The 19,567-nt window shown below is 42.8% G+C and overlaps 2 protein-coding genes across 2 annotated transcripts in view; one reads left to right on the plus strand and one right to left on the minus strand.

Annotated features, from left to right (window-relative positions):
* The first annotated feature begins 1,541 nt into the window (after positions 1-1,541).
* Positions 1,542-19,567, plus strand: part of LOC134843549 (ubiquitin-protein ligase E3C-like) — a 98,420-nt gene continuing 80,394 nt past the window's right edge. The window contains exon 1 of the mRNA XM_063859659.1: positions 1,542-1,562. The gene's annotated coding sequence lies outside the window, so the exon portion shown is untranslated. The remainder of the gene's footprint in view (positions 1,563-19,567) is intronic.
* On the minus strand, positions 6,449-8,811 carry LOC134844870 (uncharacterized). The gene is made up of 2 exons (XM_063861687.1): positions 8,278-8,811; positions 6,449-6,508 (listed from the first exon to the last, which is right to left on the minus strand). Exons 1-2 carry the CDS (start codon positions 8,809-8,811, stop codon positions 6,449-6,451), a joined length of 594 nt encoding a protein of 197 aa, XP_063717757.1.

The following is a 19,567-nucleotide window of genomic DNA, read 5'->3' on the forward strand; positions in this document are numbered from 1 at the left end:
TAGTTTTAGAGATAAGGGAAGCCTAGCTGAAATATTGGATCGACCCGTATCTTCATCACAATATAATAACATTTCTTTTATATCTCGTCTCTTCCGTACCGGTGGTAGGTTCCTCAACCTGGTTGATTTGATTCCAAATCATCTCGCTTTTCCGTCGCTTTAAAATGTTCTTTATATTTCTTTTATTCGAAAAATTCCAAACCTCCAAAAATTGTTATTTCCGGATCGCTATTTTAACAAGTCATTTAATTCGTTTGAAAAAACGTACTCATTGTGCCTAGAGTGAAGCTATTTACCTTTTAACAGAATATCTATCCTTATGTTGCAGGAGGAACACAACAAGGTGACACCGAGGCTTTATCAATTTTTGCTGAAACAAAACAGATGCTGGTAAAAAAAGCTTGAATGTTTAGATGCTAGAAACCTCGCCGACGACCACAAGATAGTGCTTCGAGTGCTTAAAAAGATAATGAAGTTGGAAAAAGGCTTTGGCTCAAGCCTAAACCCAAAAAAAGATAAGGTATGATTTCTAGGTTACGACACAAGTACGCAGTACAATACAATTATGGGCCTATTTCAAAAATCATTTACCTAAAAAATCCAAGAATCAGTTTGTAACCTTGGGCTACGGTATAGACGAACCTTGTCACCAATAACTGCTAAATGAAAAAAATAGTTGAGCTGGAAAAGAATTTGGAAGATATCCATGAGCTGGATGCACATTATGGTTTTTACCTCATTTTTATTTTTCAAAAGTTACTTCAGCCTGAATTTTAAAAGCTTTTTTGGAGGGTAACAAGTGTAAAAAAGATTGATAGCCCGTTTTTGCAAGAAGGTCTCCCGAGAGCCAAAGTTGTTTTGAGTTTTGGCTTCCACTCGCCTTCTAGTTTTACCCGCTATTTTAGCCTCAGCAGTAGGAGCGAAAAAAAACCTTGAGTGGAATTTTGATATGGAGCACGAATATGAAACCTTATCACGATGCATTGAAAATTTGGTTTGACTCAGCAAAGTGTGTTTAGCTCCAGAAAACGAAATCCAGGAAAACTGGACGTAGCTGGACGGCGCCCACTTTTGATAACGAAATTTCTTAAATGACTCTGAAACTAGAACCTATTGATGTGAAGTTCATTGCTCACCAGATTCAGTTCGGATCGCAATGCTCAAATGTCATACCTTGTGAAAGTCTGAGGTTGAAATTGTCAAATCAGCATGACATGGGCTGTAGGTAGGCATCTTAAGCACCTAGTAGAATGAGCGAAGGCTCGGTTTGTAACCCCCGAGCGGCGGCGGTCGAAGCGAAAGATCGAAATCTGACAATTATAGAGATTTAATCAATGATGGATATATTTTCAATTTTCCCTAGCACAGATTTTAATGAATAAGCCCTAAGAATTTGAGCTTTTGTACCGAGGAACCCAGAGCTGGTAGTTTTCTAGAGCAGAGAATCTCCCTCGCAATACAGGGTGCGAACGCTCCCTGTGTACTGGGCACTATTTTTGATAATACTGCTTTCGAAGAAATCTTTTATTTATAAACTTGTTGTTGTGATAAACTTATTAAATAGTTTGCTTTCAGGTTAATGTTTCTCCGGATTAGCCGTGGTTGCTCCGTGTAAATGTATAGACGTTATCATCAATTCAGAACGTCTTCATCTAGAAACCTGCTGATTGCAGACTCTCGAATTTCAACATTTTTTCTCTACCTGGAGCTCGGATTGGCAGTGTGATCGACTTCTTGCCGGAAAAGGGTAAATACGATCTAATTGTACTTTTCATTGGTGGTAACGACGCATACGAACGCAACGTACCATCTTCTGTCTCCGAACAGGACATAGCCAACGAGATTTCAAAATTAGCAGACGAATTATCCCTAGAGCATCCTGAAAAACAAGATTTTGTACACAAAATACTCAGACTCGTGCAATAGAGAAGGTCACCTGGCAACATTTGAGTGTCGATTTCGAAATTGCAACTGCACCTATTAAGTAAGTTTTTCTCGTTGAATAGAAACTGAACTGCTGGTCTCCCCTCTCGGGAACCATAGGTTTACATATCTGTTCCGAGCCTCAGAGTAGAAACAGTAAACCGCAGGACTCCCCTTTCGTGAACCGTAGTTTTACCTATCTATTCTCCCAGTCGTTGTAATGGTCGATAAAGCGAAAGTTGCTTCTCGTTCCCGAGTAACTTCGGCTTCCGATGAAGCCTGCAAAACATGTAAAGGACCAGTGCGTGCACGTGACCCACTTTTCATCTGTATAGCTTGCTCTTGCAAAATTCACCTAACCAAAAAATGTACCAATCTGAGTGCAGCAGCAATAGCTGGAATGACTGAATTGAAAACAAATGTAATGCTATTGTGCAATGACTGTGTGGAGCAAAACAAACGCGATGAAATCATTTCTCTCATTGCAAAAATGGAGGTAAGTGAAACCAATCAAAGGCAAATTACGAATATCGAAAAAGAAATGATTGAACTCAAAAATTCTTTTCTCGAAATCAAAACTGCATTGATCGAAAAATCTGATCAACCTAAAACAACGCAAGTAAATCAACCAGCAGCAACCATTCGCAAAACACCTGAAGTAACAATGGTCCCTGAGGGAATACGAGTGCGAGGAATCAAAGAATCAGACGACAGAGATCCTAGAAAGCGACAGGAACACGACCTTGCAGAAATCCAGCAGGTATTTGCCCACATTGAAGTTAACTGCAACATCAACGATTTACTGAGACTTGGACCACGAAACGATACGAAAACCCGAACAATCCTAGTCAAAGTGTCCAATTCTTGGCAGCGCCGGCTTATTCTTTCCTCGGCAAGCAAACTAAAAACGTACGACAAGTCAGTCTATCTCAGTCGTGAGCTGTCACAAGATAAGGCAGCACAAGAGAATGAGGCGCTACAAAAACGTCGCGAACTTATTAACGAAGAAATTGACAAAAAAGACTTCAGGATCCGCGATGGGAAACTGTTAATACGACAAGACAAAAAATGGGTTGTCTATGAGGACCCAAAGGAGGCTAATGATTGACTAAACCACTACGCAACTGTTCTTTTATTCAATATACGAAGCATCCTAGATTACAACAGAAGAGCTGACCTCTCATATAGTCTACAAGTTAATGATAACTATGATATAGTGTGCTACACGGAAACCTAGCTCACCGAAAATTTAGACAATGCAGCGCTCTTTCTGCCGAAGTTTGATATACATAGAAGTGACCGTCCCAGTAAAAATGGTAATACTAAGCATGGAGGAGTCCTAATTGGAGTGAAAAAGAATATATCCCACACGAGAATCATGTTTGACTCACCAGATTGTGTAATCACTAAACTTCACTTCAAAATTCCCTTGTTTTTCTGCTGCATGTATAGCGCACCGTCAAACAATTCCTACTGGTGCTCAGCAAATAAACTGATGATACTTCTAAACAATATCAGATATGTGCAACAAGAAAACTCAGTTCGAAATGTGATATTATTAGGAGACACTAATTTTGCACTAACTGACTCGTCTACACTGACATCCAGAGCTGAGAATGAACAGGTGGTATTGGATGCTCGCTGCAGCTTGAACTATGAACAAGCGATTAAAATCGACCATAGAAAATACTTACTGGACGTGATCTTATGCAATAATGGGGATATCCTTTCTGACGTTTGCATTAATAACTTTCTGAAAAGCCACTTCGCCAGCGATCACTTGCCTTACAAGGCAAGGATTCAATTTCAGTCTAACGATTCGTTCCGTCGCGACAGACCACATGAAATTGAACTCGACTTTGCAAAGTTTGCTTATACCAAAGCCGACTGGAGAGCCATAAACGATCAAATAGCTGAGGAGCCTTTCATTCCATACTGCTACAGCAATGTCGATGTTATGACTAGACTGTGGTACCAGTGGATTTATAGTATTATAAAAAAGCACATTCCCTTACAAACTAAACATCGGCTGTCCCTGGCGCCTTGGGTAACCCCCTCAACCTCTAATCTTATTAAAATCCGAGCTACATTAACTAATAATTATACTAAAAAGCCGAGCAAAGCTAACCTCAGGAAGTTGGAAAAATCGCAAACAAACTTGGCCTATGCTCTTCTGATGGATCAGCAAAACCATGAGAGAGAACTTTTCAAAGAAGGGCGTTTTGATAAACTTCAAAAACATCTGCGTAACGTTCGGCGTTCTACTACTGTGCCTAGTGAAATGTATCTTGATGGTGAAAACGCTCGCTCCGACCAAGATAAAGCTGAACTTTTCAACCGGTATTTCCATTCCGTCTACAGCAACATTCCATATGATTCAAACCTAGACAGTGATAATGCGACCCTCCTAAATCATTTTCATTTTAATATCATCGAAATAAAGACATTTTAAAAAATCTTAACATAAACAAGTCAAAAGGACCTGATAGATTGGGAAACCTGCTCTTTAAACAGCTCTGGAGCTCCATCTCAAAATCACTAACGTTACTTTTCAATACGATTGCGAACAAGCAGAAATTCCCATCTACTTGGAAAGTAAGTGAAATAGTGCCTATCCACAGGGAAAATAACAAACAGGTAGTCTCCAATTACAGACCAATCAGTCTTCTGAATGCTACATCGAAGGTATTAGAAAAACTGAAGTTTGATAAAATGTACTCGAAGGTGCAAAAACTGCTGCATAACTCACAACATGGTTTCAGAACGAAACGCTCAACCATTACTAACATCATACTCTATCTCCACGAAATCTATCTAATGTACGACAACAAGAGTGTAAATAACCTTTCATCCCTGTATCTTGATTTTGAAAAGGCGTTTGATAAATTCAACCACCTGAAACTAATTGAAAAGCTTTCTCATACCGGCTTCAGTGGCGCGTGCCTTGGTCTACTGAAAAATTTTCTCAGTGATAGATACCAGCAGGTGCGAATCGGGCATTGGATCTCAAAATTACTGCCAATAACAAGTGGGGTTCCGCAGGGATCAATACTTGGCCCACTCATGTTTATTTTGTACATAAATTACCTGCCAACGGTGGCCATGTCCAACTGCTTCGGCTATGCTGACGACTATAAAATTGTCTCAGATAACGCAATAACCCTGAATATCGACTCGAATGAAATTTGGAACTGGTGCTCCAAGAATTTCACGTGTTTGAACCTAAGTAAATGCAAAACCCTTCAGTTTAAAGCGGTATGTCTGTTTGCATGAAAAAAACAGAATATACCAGGAACGGATCTTATGAAAGATCTTGGACTTATAGTCACAAACAACCTGTCTTGGACGGAACACGCTAAAACTAGATCCGCTAAATCGCTAAAAGCTTTCTTCTCTTTAAAAAGAAACCTAGCCAATAGCTCGACCATAAGCACTAAGAAGAATGCATACAGAGGATATGTAGAGCCAATAATCAGCTATGCATCGTCTCTTTGGAAACCATCTAAGTCCGAACTGGCACTCAGTGAGAAGATTCAACATCGAGCAAGTATCTGGATATAAGGCACAAACAAGCTTTCATATAAATCGCTTCTTCAAAGACTTCACTTACTACCACTGTCCTTATATCATGAAATGCATGTAGTTTTACTTTTTGCTAGGATTATCAAATCGAAAACTGACATTGATTGGGAGAAGTATGTACAGATTTTTGATACAGGCATAACAAGATCTCACGCAATACCCTTTTATACCAGCAAATGCTTCCAACTGAAAAAATGCGAATCTGATTTTTGGCAACGAGCATGTTCACGAAACGCTCAACCATTACTAACATCATACTCTATCTCCACGAAATCTATCTAATGTACGACAACAAGAGTGTAAATAACCTTTCATCCCTGTATCGTGATTTTGAAAAGGCGTTTGATAAATTCAACCACCTGAAACTAATTGAAAAGCATTCTCATACCGGCTTCAGTGGCGCGTGCCTTGGTCTGCTGAAAAATTATCTCAGTGATAGATACCAGCAGGTGCGAATCGGGCATTGGATCTCAAAATTACTGCCAATAACAAGTGGGATTCCGCAGGGATCAATACTTGGCCCACTCATGTTTATTTTGTACATAAATTACCTGCCAACGGTGGCCATGTCCAACTGCTTCGGCTATGCTGACGACTATAAAATTGTCTCAGATAACGCAATAACCCTGAATATCGACTCGAATGAAATTTGGAGCTGGTGCTCCAAGAATTTTACGTGTTTGAACCTAAGTAAATGCAAAACCCTTCAGTTTAAAGGCGGTATGTCTGTTTGCATGAAAAAAAAACAGAATATACCAGGAGCGGATCTTATGAAAGATCTTGTACTTATAGTCACAAACAACCTGTCTTGGACGGAACACGCTAAAACTAGATCCGCTAAATCGCTAAAAGCTTTCTTCTCTTTAAAAAGAAACCTAGCCAATAGCTCGACCATAAGCACTAAGAAGAATGCATACAGAGGATATGTAGTGCCAATAATCAGCTATGCATCGTCTCTTTGGAAACCATCTAAGTCTTTGGAAGCCTGGAGATTATGCTGCGACTGCACAAATTGCATCAATACTGAAAAACTGAATTTCTATGAGACTCAATAAACTGAAAGTGACAGGGAAGCAATTCCCCTGGAACTTATCCTAAATCCTTCATTATTATTATGATTATTATTTTGAGAATGCGTTAAAATTGTAAATTCAAACAAACGTTTTCGCACATTTTGTGCATCTTCAGGTTTTAAAAATTCTAAACTATCTGTACAAAATGATCAAAGATCATAAAAAGTGTCACACACATCATTACTTCAAAATTTTAAAAATTCAACCAATCAAAACCTTACAAATATCACTGAAATTATGTAACAACTATTATGTAACATTTTAAAACATTTTGTCACAAATTTCTGAGAGTTTTCTTCATTTTTTTTTCACATTTTCGTTTTGTGGCTAATTTTTATGCTAACATGTAAGTTGTTTCAAAATTTGTTGTTTTAACCAGAATTTTTCGATTCTGGAACTATAGCCTTAGTGTCAGCTCCCTACTTCTAAACTCGTCGCGCGTGTTAATTGCCGGTCTCTCTTTCCTAATGTGCAGCGCCTCTAATGTAAGTAACTTGATGCTGCTGGACGCCTGGTCGATTATTTTCCAATTAAACTCAGACTTACCACGCTCACTACCACACTGCCTTATATGCTGTCCAACTGGGGTATCCTCTTTTCGGTGTTCCTCAATCCTTGTGGTGAGATGTCGAACCGTCTGGCCAACACAGATGGATTTGCACCCACAACATTCAAGTCCGTACACCACTTTTGATTTCAGTTCACTGGAAAAGGAGGATTTTAGAGAGGGCATACAAGTTTTCAATTTCCTCGTCGTGAATATTATCAGCGCATTGGTGATATCGCACACTTTTTTGCTAATGTCTGACTGTGATTCCCCCTATATTGGACCATCAAAATGGGTGGTGAATCACTGCTATAATCACAGGGCTTCTTTTTCTCAGCCATGTTCTTTTTGTTTTTGCCCTCGCTGATGATCTTTTCAAGGGCATGGGATGCAACCCGCGACGACCAACTTTCCGGATATTGGTTATCCAACCACTGCTCACGGTTGATTTTTATGGCTTTATCATATTCTTCCCATGTTGACGTACTGCGGAAAACCCGGTGAACAGTTCCTTCAATCACACTTCTCTTGTACTGAAGGGGGGGCGCAGCTTCTAAAATTGAGTATGGTACCTGTATCTGTTGGTTTTTGATACCACCCACAGCTAATTTTCCGGCTTTTGTCAATACTAATTTGTAAATCCAAAATGCCAAAGTTCCGTTTGTGTTTGGTGTCTCTATTGTGAACTGTAAATTTGGATGTAGTAAGTTTGCAGCCCGTAGCACTTTTTCAGGATCACCCTTCACTGTTCTCACTATATCATCAACGTAACGGAGAAACAATTTAGATTGTTGCCCTGACTTATTTTTCTCCCTTATTGCGATGCTTTTTCTGCAGTACCAGACGGTTTCACTTATATTTCGATACTCATCATCTGATATATCACCGCATTTTACGTGATACCAGTTCAAACAGCATTCACATTCTACACCTTTTGACCTGTACGTGACTTTCTTATTGCACTCGGGACATATTCCGTGAAGATCTTTCTCGGGCAAAAACATTTCGGGAATATCCTTTGATAGTGCAGTTTCGAACTGCTCCAGCCAAAGATTTGCTAAAATAACGGCAAGAGATGCCCCCATTGCCAAACCATCTTTCTGAACGTACCATGTATGTTTCATTGCACTTGAAATGGACTTGACTAATTGCCATGTTCAACAGTCTCTTCATGGTTTTCCTAGCAATTGATGGTGGTTCATCTTGCTCATACAGTTTTCTCAGAGCTATGTCTATCGCTTCTTTCAGTGAAACATTTGTGTACAAACTCTTCACATCTAGAGATATCAAGTTTTCATTGGGCTCAAGATTAGTGCTCTCTAAAATTTCTCTCGCATCTAGTGAGTTGGTTTCGATGTTTGCGCCCTCAATTTTCTCGAAAAATTTAGCAAAAACCTTGTTCAAGTTATAATAAGAGCTAACAGGCAAGGAGAGGACCGGTCTTAATGGGGTATTCACTTTATGCACTTTCGCCAACCCATAAAGCCTGGCGGGCTGCCCCCCAGTAGACCTCATACTTGTGTAGAGACTCTCATTTATTTCATCTTTTTTCCTCATAGCCAACAACTCCTTATTGATGTCTCTTTCTATCTTCAAAGCAATCGCATCACTTGTTCCTTTACTTTTGCTGAATTGATTTGAATCTAATGTTTCCGACAAACTGTTCTCGTAGGTGTCCTTTCTCATTACACAAAAACCCACACCTTTGTCATACGGTACCGCAACTAATCCATTACTCTTCAGATACTTTCGGGCCTTCTCAACGCCTTTGTCAGATGGTGTTTGTTTCACCCTCTTAGCATAGGCTTTTGCCACAGCTTCGATCTCACAAAGGGCCTCCCCGGGGACTTTACAATTTTTGAGATCCGATAGAAAGATGTCAATGTCGGCGAGAAAGTGTGTCTCATTAAATTTATCCTGACGGGATGCTTTGGCCCTAATGCCAACACTTGTTGTACCCAATTTGGTAATTCAACATCATCAAGAGCTCTTACCGAACCCTCACCTTGCTTCCCTAGAGGTCGGTCTTGCCTTTCTGATAGTTTCATTAGCTTCTTCTGATGGGTCTCTTTGACTGTTGTTAATTGTCTTTGTCCCCTAAGACTTAAATATTTAATTACCGAAAGCCAAAACTTCTCATCTACACCCCTCTGTACTTCGCCTCTCGCCCTTTCTAGTTTGACTTCAACGTTTTTCTCATCTGTCCTTGCCTTGTTTATCTCCGTTCTTAGAAGTTTTGTCTGAAAACTGTGTACTGCTTGGTTCGAAAACACCCCATTTTCCGGTACCCTGAACCTCAAAAAATCAGGTATAATGTCGTTTTCTAGACAAACTCTCAAAAATTTAACACGTTGGTGACAGTTGGTAAATTTAACATATATGGACGCATAATCACGGACTAATTTCCAAATGAGTGTGTTTTTCAAAGTCCAAATCAAGAGCGCAACCTTCCGACGAAACACGAATCAGAGAAAAAAGGCCTTAACAGCAAAAAAGTGCTTGAAAGGAGGGTCGAAGTATTCTGAAATTTTCTATTTTTAAAATTTCGATTTTCAAGTTTATATTTCTCAGAAATACGAAAAACGGCCATTTTTACCAAAAAAGCTGAGAAAATAAGAACAACGACAAATATTGTGAAAAACAGTCGTGCAAGAGACGGAGAATACGAAGCTTCTTATCGTGGCAGCAACGCACGATAAGACCCTTATCAGCAGATATTAGTGGAGAAGGAAGCTTCAGTGGGGAAGGAATATTCCACGGAACCCTCCCGGGACGCAAATTAGAAGAGATAAGAGCGTTATCGCAGGAATATTACGGGAGCGGAGGCTTGGGCCCCCAGAGACTGTTTTATGTGAAGGGACTGTATAAAACTGACTGTATAGCTACTTGGATGTCGTGAAACTTTAAATTAACACCGGTGTAACTTGATATTTTAGAATATGAGTAGCTAGAAAGAGGAAAGGGTCAATCCATCTCCAATGGATTTAATATAGAACTGTCACACAAAAACATATTAAAATAGGTTGTTCGAGCCGTGTTTTTAATGACAATCACGTAGTCTGAGGATCCGAGACTCAGCTATGTGGTTGTGTTCGCATGTAAACGAAAGCTGATCAAAAGTCGTTTGACTGATGGCCTAAAAATGGTAACTTTTTACTTTGCCCTAAACAGACCAGAAAATCAACTGGCAAGGTCAAGACGGGGAAAAACGAGTAGGATTAAGGTAACTGACGCCTGCCAGTCGTTAATAGGTACTTTTTCTACGCTCCGTCGCTGTGTAGTATTTGGGCGAATGTTACATAGACGTTTTTATGGCGCTCCTGGGTGGGCCTGTCAAAAGCATAAGACCATCATGATCAGCAAGCGTTTCAGCGACGAACCCTCCGCTCCGGGCGCATGCCCGAGTTAGAGGCCTTAATGACCGTTATTGTACTGGGGGAAAGGTGCGTACCCTCCGTCCAGTACTATTTAGCTTTTTAACTTAGTTAACACCGAAAATTCCGGGGGCCGGAGGGTTAGGTGGGAAGTCATGAACCCGCTTGTCCCGAGGTCCCGGGACCAAAAACAATTAAAGAGAAAGCGTAAAACCAAACAAAAATAGTGTATAACCAAGAAAAAGCCAAAAATAAATTTATTTGAAAACAAAAAAGTACAAAAAACAGTAAAAAATCCAAAAAAGACCAAAAACAGTAAAAAACATAAAGTGACAGTTTATATGTTATTTCCGGACGAGATGTGATCCGACCTTCCTATTTGTTGTTGTTTCAGATTGATTTATATCGTTTCTGATAGAAAGATTGTGTTTTTTGGCGAAGGTTTGGATACCCTCCCTCGAGTGTAATTTGAGTGTTTAAGCACGTTAATGGTGATTTTGCCGGTGACCGGAGGGTAGAGTGGCAAGCTGATCAACGTGTTCCACACTCAACAGGGACATCAGGGACAACATCCGCAACGACTGTTGGGTATCGTTGAAGCAATTTTAGTATCGTTCGGGTACTATTTCATTAAAACTTAAGAGGTGGGGGGCACGATTGGCGCGGTCCGATTGTACCCTCCATCGATTACAAATTTCCGAGTTAAGGGTCTTAATTCGGGTATTTTGGTGCAAAGGAGGGTATAGTACTATTCATTAACGACTACTAATAGGTCATTATCCTTATTACATATTACTTATCTCCTAAATTAGACCCAAAAAACACCCAATTTTGTCGAAAATCATCGATTTTCGATCAAACTGTAGACCCCCAAATTTTTGGATATCCGAGCTTTTCCGAACAACAAAAAGCTTTTATATAGGGAGTAGCTGCGTAGTTCGATCCCCCTAACTAAAGAAACCGCGTGAGAAAAGACTCAGTAGAAGTTGGAAAAAACCAAAATTTTTCGGTCAAAATTTCGATAATTTTCTGAATTTTGTCAATCTGTTTTGGGGATCGAGTTTTTGAGTTTTTAGAGTTAGAGCAATAAAATTTTTTGCGTTAGGAGCGTGCTAGCATAACGTGCTCGGTTACTAGAGAAATTCTTGAGTAACCCTCCGATTGGCTCCTTGGATAAAGCTAACGACTTAAGGATTGGAAAAGGAAGGAACCGGAGGGTCCAAATTTGATAGTTATTGGCCAAATTTTTGTCTCCAAACCAATTTTGATCCGGTTTTTTGCACTATTCCAGTGCCGTACAGGGCTACTACGCTCGTTTCAATTATTTTTAGTCACTTTCGATAGGAATTGCGGAAAAAGTTTCTCAGAACCTATATAGGTACTAAAAAAAGGCCATTTGGACAAACACGTTTTTGGCAATTTCTCAAAGACTAGCCAACCAAACGGGATAATTTTTGTACCATAAGTCGACGTTTTTGACCACTTTTCCGGACAGCAACCGTTTTTGGGTTGATAAATGCGGAAAAGAAAAACTTTTTAGAATTTGTTGGTTCGGAGGGTCCAAAACGTAGGTAACCCTCCGAGCGGCAGAAAATTTTATCAAAACACCTTTTTATCCAACTGGGAAGGTTGACCGTGTCAGCCAACCTAGTTTTAAGTCAGGTGGACCGCTTTTGGAGACTTTATTGCGGTAACATAACCTTTTTTCTTGATTTTTGGGGAACCCTCCGAGGTAACCCTCTGGAGTCAGCTAAGGTCCTTAGCAACCCTCCTTAGTGGAAAATTTCCACGAGGTTATCCAAAGAAGTTGAGACAGCCCTCCCATAGAGAATTAAGCTTGTCTTGACGCTTCCTGAAGTTAATTGAAGGCCTTTCTGAGTGAGGCTCAGAAATTTGAAAATTTTGGAGGTACCCTCCGAAGTAACCCTCCGGAGCATATTAAGCATCTTATTGACCCTCCTTAGTAAATTTAGGGGGACCCTCCGAAGTGACTTGGGTGATTAAGGTACCCTCCGAAGTAGGCTAAGTGTCTTAACAACCCTCCGAAATAACCCTGCGGAGTGTCTTAAACCTTCTAAACAACCTTCCTTGTTAGAAACTTGAGGAAATCTTCCGTGGCGATTTGGGAAACGGAAAATATCCATTTAATCAAAATCAAATTAGGATATTAGGCGCTTATTAGGATCATAAGAGCCCATTTTGACCCGGAAGTTCGTGATCAACTTTGGATTCTAGATCGGGTGTATCAGAAGTACCCGAACAAAAAAATTTTTTTTGATTGTGATTTTGGTTGTGCGGTTGCCTTGAGCTAATTAATAGGAAAGCTCGGGCAATCCGGGAACAAATAACAGAAGACCACGGTGAGTGTTTTAGGCCAATACACACTCACTTGAGAAGAAAAGTTGTTCCCTGCTCTCGTGCACTTGGAGCGTTCCGGGTGTGGGGGAGCTTTTTCATAGACTTTAGAAGTTTTCGATCAGAGGTTGCCTTGAGCCACTTGATAGGACAGCTCGGGCAATCGCGGGGCACCTAAAAGAAGACCTCGGTGGGTGTATTAGGCAAATACACACCCACTTGAGAAGAGTGTGTCCTGGGCTTTGTTCTTTCGGATCGTTCCGATTGGGGGAAGTCTTTTTCTTTAAGACTAAGTTTTATTTATCTATTTCTGAATCATCACTGCTTTTTATCAAAGATTGTTTAATTTTAACAAAGCAGTGACTTGATAAATTGTGTGCCGATAAATTGATACTGACAAAAGGTCGCTGTCACCTGTAGGATATTCTTACCTGATTATCTATTGTGTTTTGTGTGTTGATTATATCTTGTGAAAATCTTGTGATACTGTTATACTATACGACAGGGTTGAGTTAGCATTATATCAATACTGAGCAGGCCCTGTGTGTGTGTGTAACTCTAGCTGAGTCACTAAGATTGTCATTGAGAAACCTAAGAGATTGATACTGACTTTTCGACATACGAATATTGTTTTTTTTGTGTCACAAAGTATGCAGCGCAGGGACTCGTTAGGATCGACTACTAAGATTCCCAGGCTGAGCAAGGGCAGCACGCGAAAATTTAAAACTAGGCGTAGCCAGTCCTCGTTTAGCAGCGCCTCCGACGTGTTTGCTGAAAACGAATCGACTAAAGGTCAACTTGATCTTTCAGTGAGCGGAATGAGATTGAGGAGCGAGAAAAACCTCGATGGCGATCAAAGGCGGAGCGCCGAAGCCGGAACCGCGAGCGAAACGCTTGTGGACCCCTTTGACGAGGGAGAACAGACGCTCATTCGTCCCGACTTTGAGCCGAGCGAGGACCTCGAGCGGGAGGAAGTCGAGAGGACAGAGGAGACCTCGGAGCGTTCCGAGGTCGAGCCGCGAGAGGAGGTATTATTCAAGGGGATGTCCAAATCGGAGACCAAAAGTCACAGGTGGAGGGGAGAATACTCATATTCGGCTAGTACCCACTCATCTCTGGCCAAGCAGAGCAACAGCGCGATGATACAGAGGGGAAAGAAACTTGGCTACGCTTTGCCTCTGAACACAGACTTTCAGAGTGTGGAGAACTTGAAAAAGTTTGATGTAACTAAATGTCCATTGCATGCGAACCAAGAATGTATAATGAGGAGAGTGAATGAATTGAAATCTTCTAGGAAATTGTTTTCAATGAAGTCGGAAACAGTTGATGGGCTGTATAGTTGTTCCAACTTTCCTGAGAGGCCGACGGAAGCAGAGTTAGCAGCGAATAAACCTGTCTTACCTGAGATAGAACATCTGAAGGGTAAAATATCAGACAAGGAACTAGATTCGCTCAGAGCGGAGCTAAATCGGAACGCAGACGTTTTTTCGAAGCATAAGGCCGACATAGGTTGTTGTAATTTTGTAGAACACGAGATTTAGATAGAAGAGAGTTCGGTACCTCATAGGGAAGGGGCGAGAAGAATGACCCCAAACAAGTCAGAAGCGTGTAGGAAGGAGATCGAGATGTTAATGTAGTACGACATGATCGAGCCGTCGAAGTCCCCATGGGCTTGTGGCGTGGTCATGGCGAAAAAGAAAGGGGGACAACTCAGATTTTGTTGTGATTTCCGTTATCTGAACGCAGTGACTATAAAGGACGCATACCCCATTCCCCGCATCGATGAGAGCCTATCCAAGCTGGGAGACGCGAAGTTCTTCACGACGTTGGATTTGGGCTCTGCGTTCTGGCAAGTGCCCCTCAGAAAGCAAGATCGAGAGAAAACAGGCTTCGCGTGTGAGCTGGGATTGTTCCAGTGGAAGAGGATGCCATTCGGGTTGTGCAGCGCGACGGCCACATTCCAGCGACTGATGGCCCAGGCACTCACGAGCGTCACTAAGAAATACGGGAATCTCATCATGTGTTATGTCGATGATGTCGTGATTGCAACACCAACCTTAGAAGACCACATAGAGAGGTTGGAGGAGGTGTTTTCTTGCATGAAGCAGGCGGGTCTGAAATGTAAACCCTCTAAGTGTGAAATCCTCAGGGATTCCATAAAGTATTTGGGCCGCCTGGTTGACAAACATGGAGTGAGACCAGATCCCGAAGCGGTTGAAGCGGTGCTGACCTGGAAGGCACCTAAGACAGATACACAGCTGATGAGTTTTTTGGGATTCGCTAATTTTTATCGAGAGTTCATCAAGGGGTATGCTGACAAAATATACCCCATGCAGAGGTTGATGAGAAACAAGGGCAAAAAGTTCACCTGGACTGATGAGGCGCAAGTTTCATTTGAAAACATCAAACGTGAACTTTGCGAGGCACCGGTCCTCGGCATGCCGACAGAGAAGGGGATGTTCGTGCTGGACACGGATGCATCAGTGGTTGCGACATCGGGCATACTTCACCAGGAGCAGGAGTGGAACGGGAGAACGGTTCTTCGTCCGATAGCCTACGGGAGTAAAGTCCTGAGTGATACTGAAATGAAGTACGCAGCACCAAAAGCGGAGATGTTGGCGGTGATCACTTTCGTGGAAAAATACATGGCCTACTTGGGGAGTGCTCCCTTCAAGTTACGTGTGGGTAATCGTGCCCTTGCCTGGCTGAAAACCTATTCGATGGACCAAAGTTATATTGGTCGTTGGATCGTGCGCCTGGATGGATACCACATGATCATAGAGCACCGTACCCGTGACAAGCATCAGAACGCAGATAGCCTCAGTAAAAAGACAGAATTTTATGAGCGCCTCGAGGATAAACAGGCTAACCAATCAGAGATCAAAGACGGGTTTTCCTTTCTGGACAAAGAAACCTACGACAAACTGCCACTTACTAGGTGGTTGGACATGTCAGGGCATCCTATACCCGGACACCCTGACCTTCCAGTGGAGACAGCCGCGGAGATAAAGCTTTTAGCCAGAGGCGAGCCCGTTCCGTTGGATCTGCTAGTTCGATCCAACTTGGTACAGCAAGAACTTACCAGATTAGGTATAAACAGCATGGCTCTATTGAACAGGACGGTGAACGTGGCGCCGGACGTCATGGGAAAGCTCCGTGACTTGTTGGACAGGGAAGTGGATAGGCATGATCATGAATGGATGGAGACCATGCAGCGGTTGACTGTTACCGAGAGAACAGAGAAGAGGCCAGTGTCCATTCGCAGCCGAGGCGTTGAACGGGATTGCAGGTCAATTGTCAACCAGCTGGTGAGCTCGATGCCGAAGGAGGTCTTGTTGAGAACTTCGTTCACTGAATATGGAACACTGAATCAGAACCAAACTACTGAGGAAGTCAGGATCAGGTCGAAATCTAGCTTCACGAGGAGAGTGCATTTCACGGATGCAAAAGAAGAATACGAGCCGAGCCCAGATTGTTCGTCCGTGGACGAGACAATGTCCGGGGAGTCTGATACCTTCGAGCCAGTCAAGGACGACTCGTCTGAGGAGTCAGACACCTTTGAGCCCGTGCAGGACGACTTGTCCGGGGAGAGGTTGACGAGACCACCTAGGGACAGAGTTTTGTCCGGGGAGTCGAGAAACCTCTCAGACAACTTGGAATATGATGTTGAGGAATCAGTCGACTCAAGTGTTGACTCGAGGCCCCAGTCCTGGGACAACACGTCTGAAACAACTTCTAATTCCGATATGTCAGAGATCGCAATCCACTCCTTATTGGTAGACTGGAAGCAGCGTGGGCTGGACCGAGAAACAGATCAGGACCCAGACAGGGACAGATACACCTCAGATGAAGAGGGCACTGTGGTAGATAATGCCGCAGACGAGCTCGAGCTGATAGCAGTTTCGAAACGCCCAACCAGATTGCTGCCACATGGTACGGTCGTCCGTACCAATCTGGAACCATCTGTGCAGGAAGCGACGCCCTTGAAAAAGATATGGTGTGTCAAGTTGATGGACGATGCTCTTGCTCCGGAGATGATGAGTGGGCAAATGAACGTGGTAAAGACGTATTTGAAAGCCAGGTACAGGCTGTCGGATCTCCTAAGGGCTCAACGAAATGATAGAATGACGAGCAGTCTGAAAAGATGGATCGAGAATGGAGCACCTGACAAGGGAGACTTGGAAGAAGACAGCTACAAGATCTTGAAGCAATTCTACCTGAAGCGAAACGACTTGTTGTACCTGAATAAGGACGGAATCGTTGCCTGCAAGCGAAAAGAGGAGGACAAGGTCCTCTATAAATACAATTCAATAGTGTTACCACAGTTGTACCAGACCGAATTGCTCTTTCGCTCACATGATCAGATGGGCCATCAAGGCGTGGACAAAGTGTATAACAGGATACAGAAACGATTCGAATGGCCGGGATTGAAAAAGGCTTGTGAGAAGTGGATCGCCGCATGCCTGTCATGTCAGCAGGCGAAGGATCCCAGGAAACTAAGGTTCCCCCTACAGTCAATAGAGTCGTCAGGTTTCAACGAAGTGGTGCAAATTGATCATCAGAAAATCTGCATGACAGCAACGGGCTATAATCAGGTGCTGGTAATGATCGACCATTTTACGAAGTATGCGGAAGCAGCACCCTGCATGACAGCATCGGCGGAAGAAACATGTGATCATTTGATAAATGTGTGGATAGCGAGGCATGGCTGCCCCATCACGTTCCAATCGGACAATGGCAAAGCATTCGTGGGTGATCTCACGAAGGAGTTGATGAAAAGGTCACAGGTAGCGCAGGCCCACTCGACCACTTATCACCCGCAAACGAATGGCCTAGTCGAGAGGCAAAACCGCACACTGGTATCCATGCTGAGAGTCTACTGCTCGCGTTACATGGATGACTGGGACAAGCACTTGCCGCAAGTGATGGGTGCTTACAACAGCACGGAACATTCCACCACGGGAATAAGTCCGAACATGATGTTAACGGGTCATGAAAAAGCGCTCCCGTTGACGTTTTTCTACCCTGAATATAAGGGGAAGAGGACAGCACAGCAAAAGTACGTGCGGGATGTTATTAGAAGACAACAGGACCTCAATGACTTATGCAGGAGGAACAGGCGCAAATTAGACAAAAAAAGGAGGTTTGATAAAAGGACAGCCGATGCGAAAGCCTACTCAGTTGGCGACTACGTCTGGGTGTTCCAGGAAGTGGTTCCACCAAAAGGAACCAAGAAATTATTTAAAAAATGGCGTGGTCCATTTCAGATAACAGAAGTGCACCAAGGAGGTCGTTTTTATCGATTGAGCACTGGAAGAGCAGCTCATTATGAAAACATAAAGCCACACAATGCCTCGTCAGAGGATTGGTGCATCCCAGCGGACATGCAAGAGGGAGACTATTTGATAGTGGATCCTGCTTGTGAAGTGAATGAAAGGGGTACTCGCGACAAGAACGACGGGAATGAGGTGGTGGACGAGTGCGATCTACCACTGGATCTCGAGTTGACCGAGCGAGTAGAGGTGGACGATGAAACTCTACCTTATGCCGAAGAAGACTTGGACTGCCCGGAACAAACCGAAATTGACAAAAGAATACAGCCTGACTTTCCTCTCACTATGGAAACACGCCAGAGCAAGAGAGGAAAAAACGAGAAGAAATACAATCCGTACGGCGAGGACTTCGTCGTAGACAGGATAGTTGTAAGTGATGTCATGGACTCGCTAGTGGGACTGGACGAGGTGGCGATGCTAGAAGAAATCGACTTGGTGAATGATATGGATCAAGATTGGATCGACGATCGATCAGAACCGGAAGTAGAGTTCGAACCAGAAGCGGAACAGACTCATGAGCAAGATCTAACGAACTTGCGCGTACTCGAATGGCTCCATGATCTGCCGACAGATCCGAAAGAGACGATCCTGACGATTCAGGACGTCGATAAAGACGGCATCAAATACATCAGTCATGACAATACCGAGTCCAACTGGGTCGCCCCAGATGGTCCTCTACGTGTTCCACAATCCAACCTCGATCTCCTAGACTTTGGGCGATCGACGGGGACGTCGATGGATATTTTTGTCCGGGGAGTGGGGGTAGGACTCACCCACACCGAAAATCTGATAATAAAAAAATTGAAATCGGCAAGAGAAACCGGAGAACTAGAGACAGAGGACGAGAATGCTAAAAAACCACCTTTTGGACGAATCTTTGAATCGTATTTTGATCTACCGAACCATTATTCGAACAATATCGTCATAACGGACAGCGATTTCATACTCACGGAACGCACGTGCGCCATAGCGATAACCGCGGACGTAAGCTTCAACACAGCACTAGCGGCTGACTTCAAAAGAGAGTATAAGAATATCGAGTTTTTATGGAAACAGAGGCCTGGTGTGGGAGGGATGATAGCGCTGCCCCCTGTTGCATCACAGATACCAGGGAAATATTTGTGTTTCCTGGTTACCAAGGCCACTGATGGGCAACACGTAGATCCAAAGAGCTTGGTATTGGCCTTGACTCGACTTAGGGATTTTTTGGTTGAGAGAGGAGTGACCTCTCTCTCGTTGCAGTATACGATCTTAATAGGGGAAAGCTACATCCGAGAGAGTTGTACGCACTTGTACATGTGATATTTTCAGAGACTGACATAGAAGTTTACTTACATAAAAAATACTATCTGAGCATATGCTAAGAATTGCGCTCGGCGA

This window comes from Symsagittifera roscoffensis, chromosome 4 (assembly GCF_963678635.1).
Source record: "Symsagittifera roscoffensis chromosome 4, txSymRosc1.1, whole genome shotgun sequence".
NCBI classification, from domain to species: Eukaryota; Metazoa; Xenacoelomorpha; order Acoela; family Convolutidae; genus Symsagittifera; species Symsagittifera roscoffensis.

Excerpts from the sequence above, each read along its gene's own strand:
- LOC134844870 (XM_063861687.1), bottom strand. The coding sequence starts at position 8,811 with ATGAGAAAGGACACCTACGAGAACAGTTTGTCGGAAACATTAGATTCA. Across the intron at positions 6,509-8,277 it reads TGAAGAGACTGTTGAACATG|TCGCAGCATAATCTCCAGGC; the intron begins GCAATTAGTCAA and ends CAATTTGTGCAG.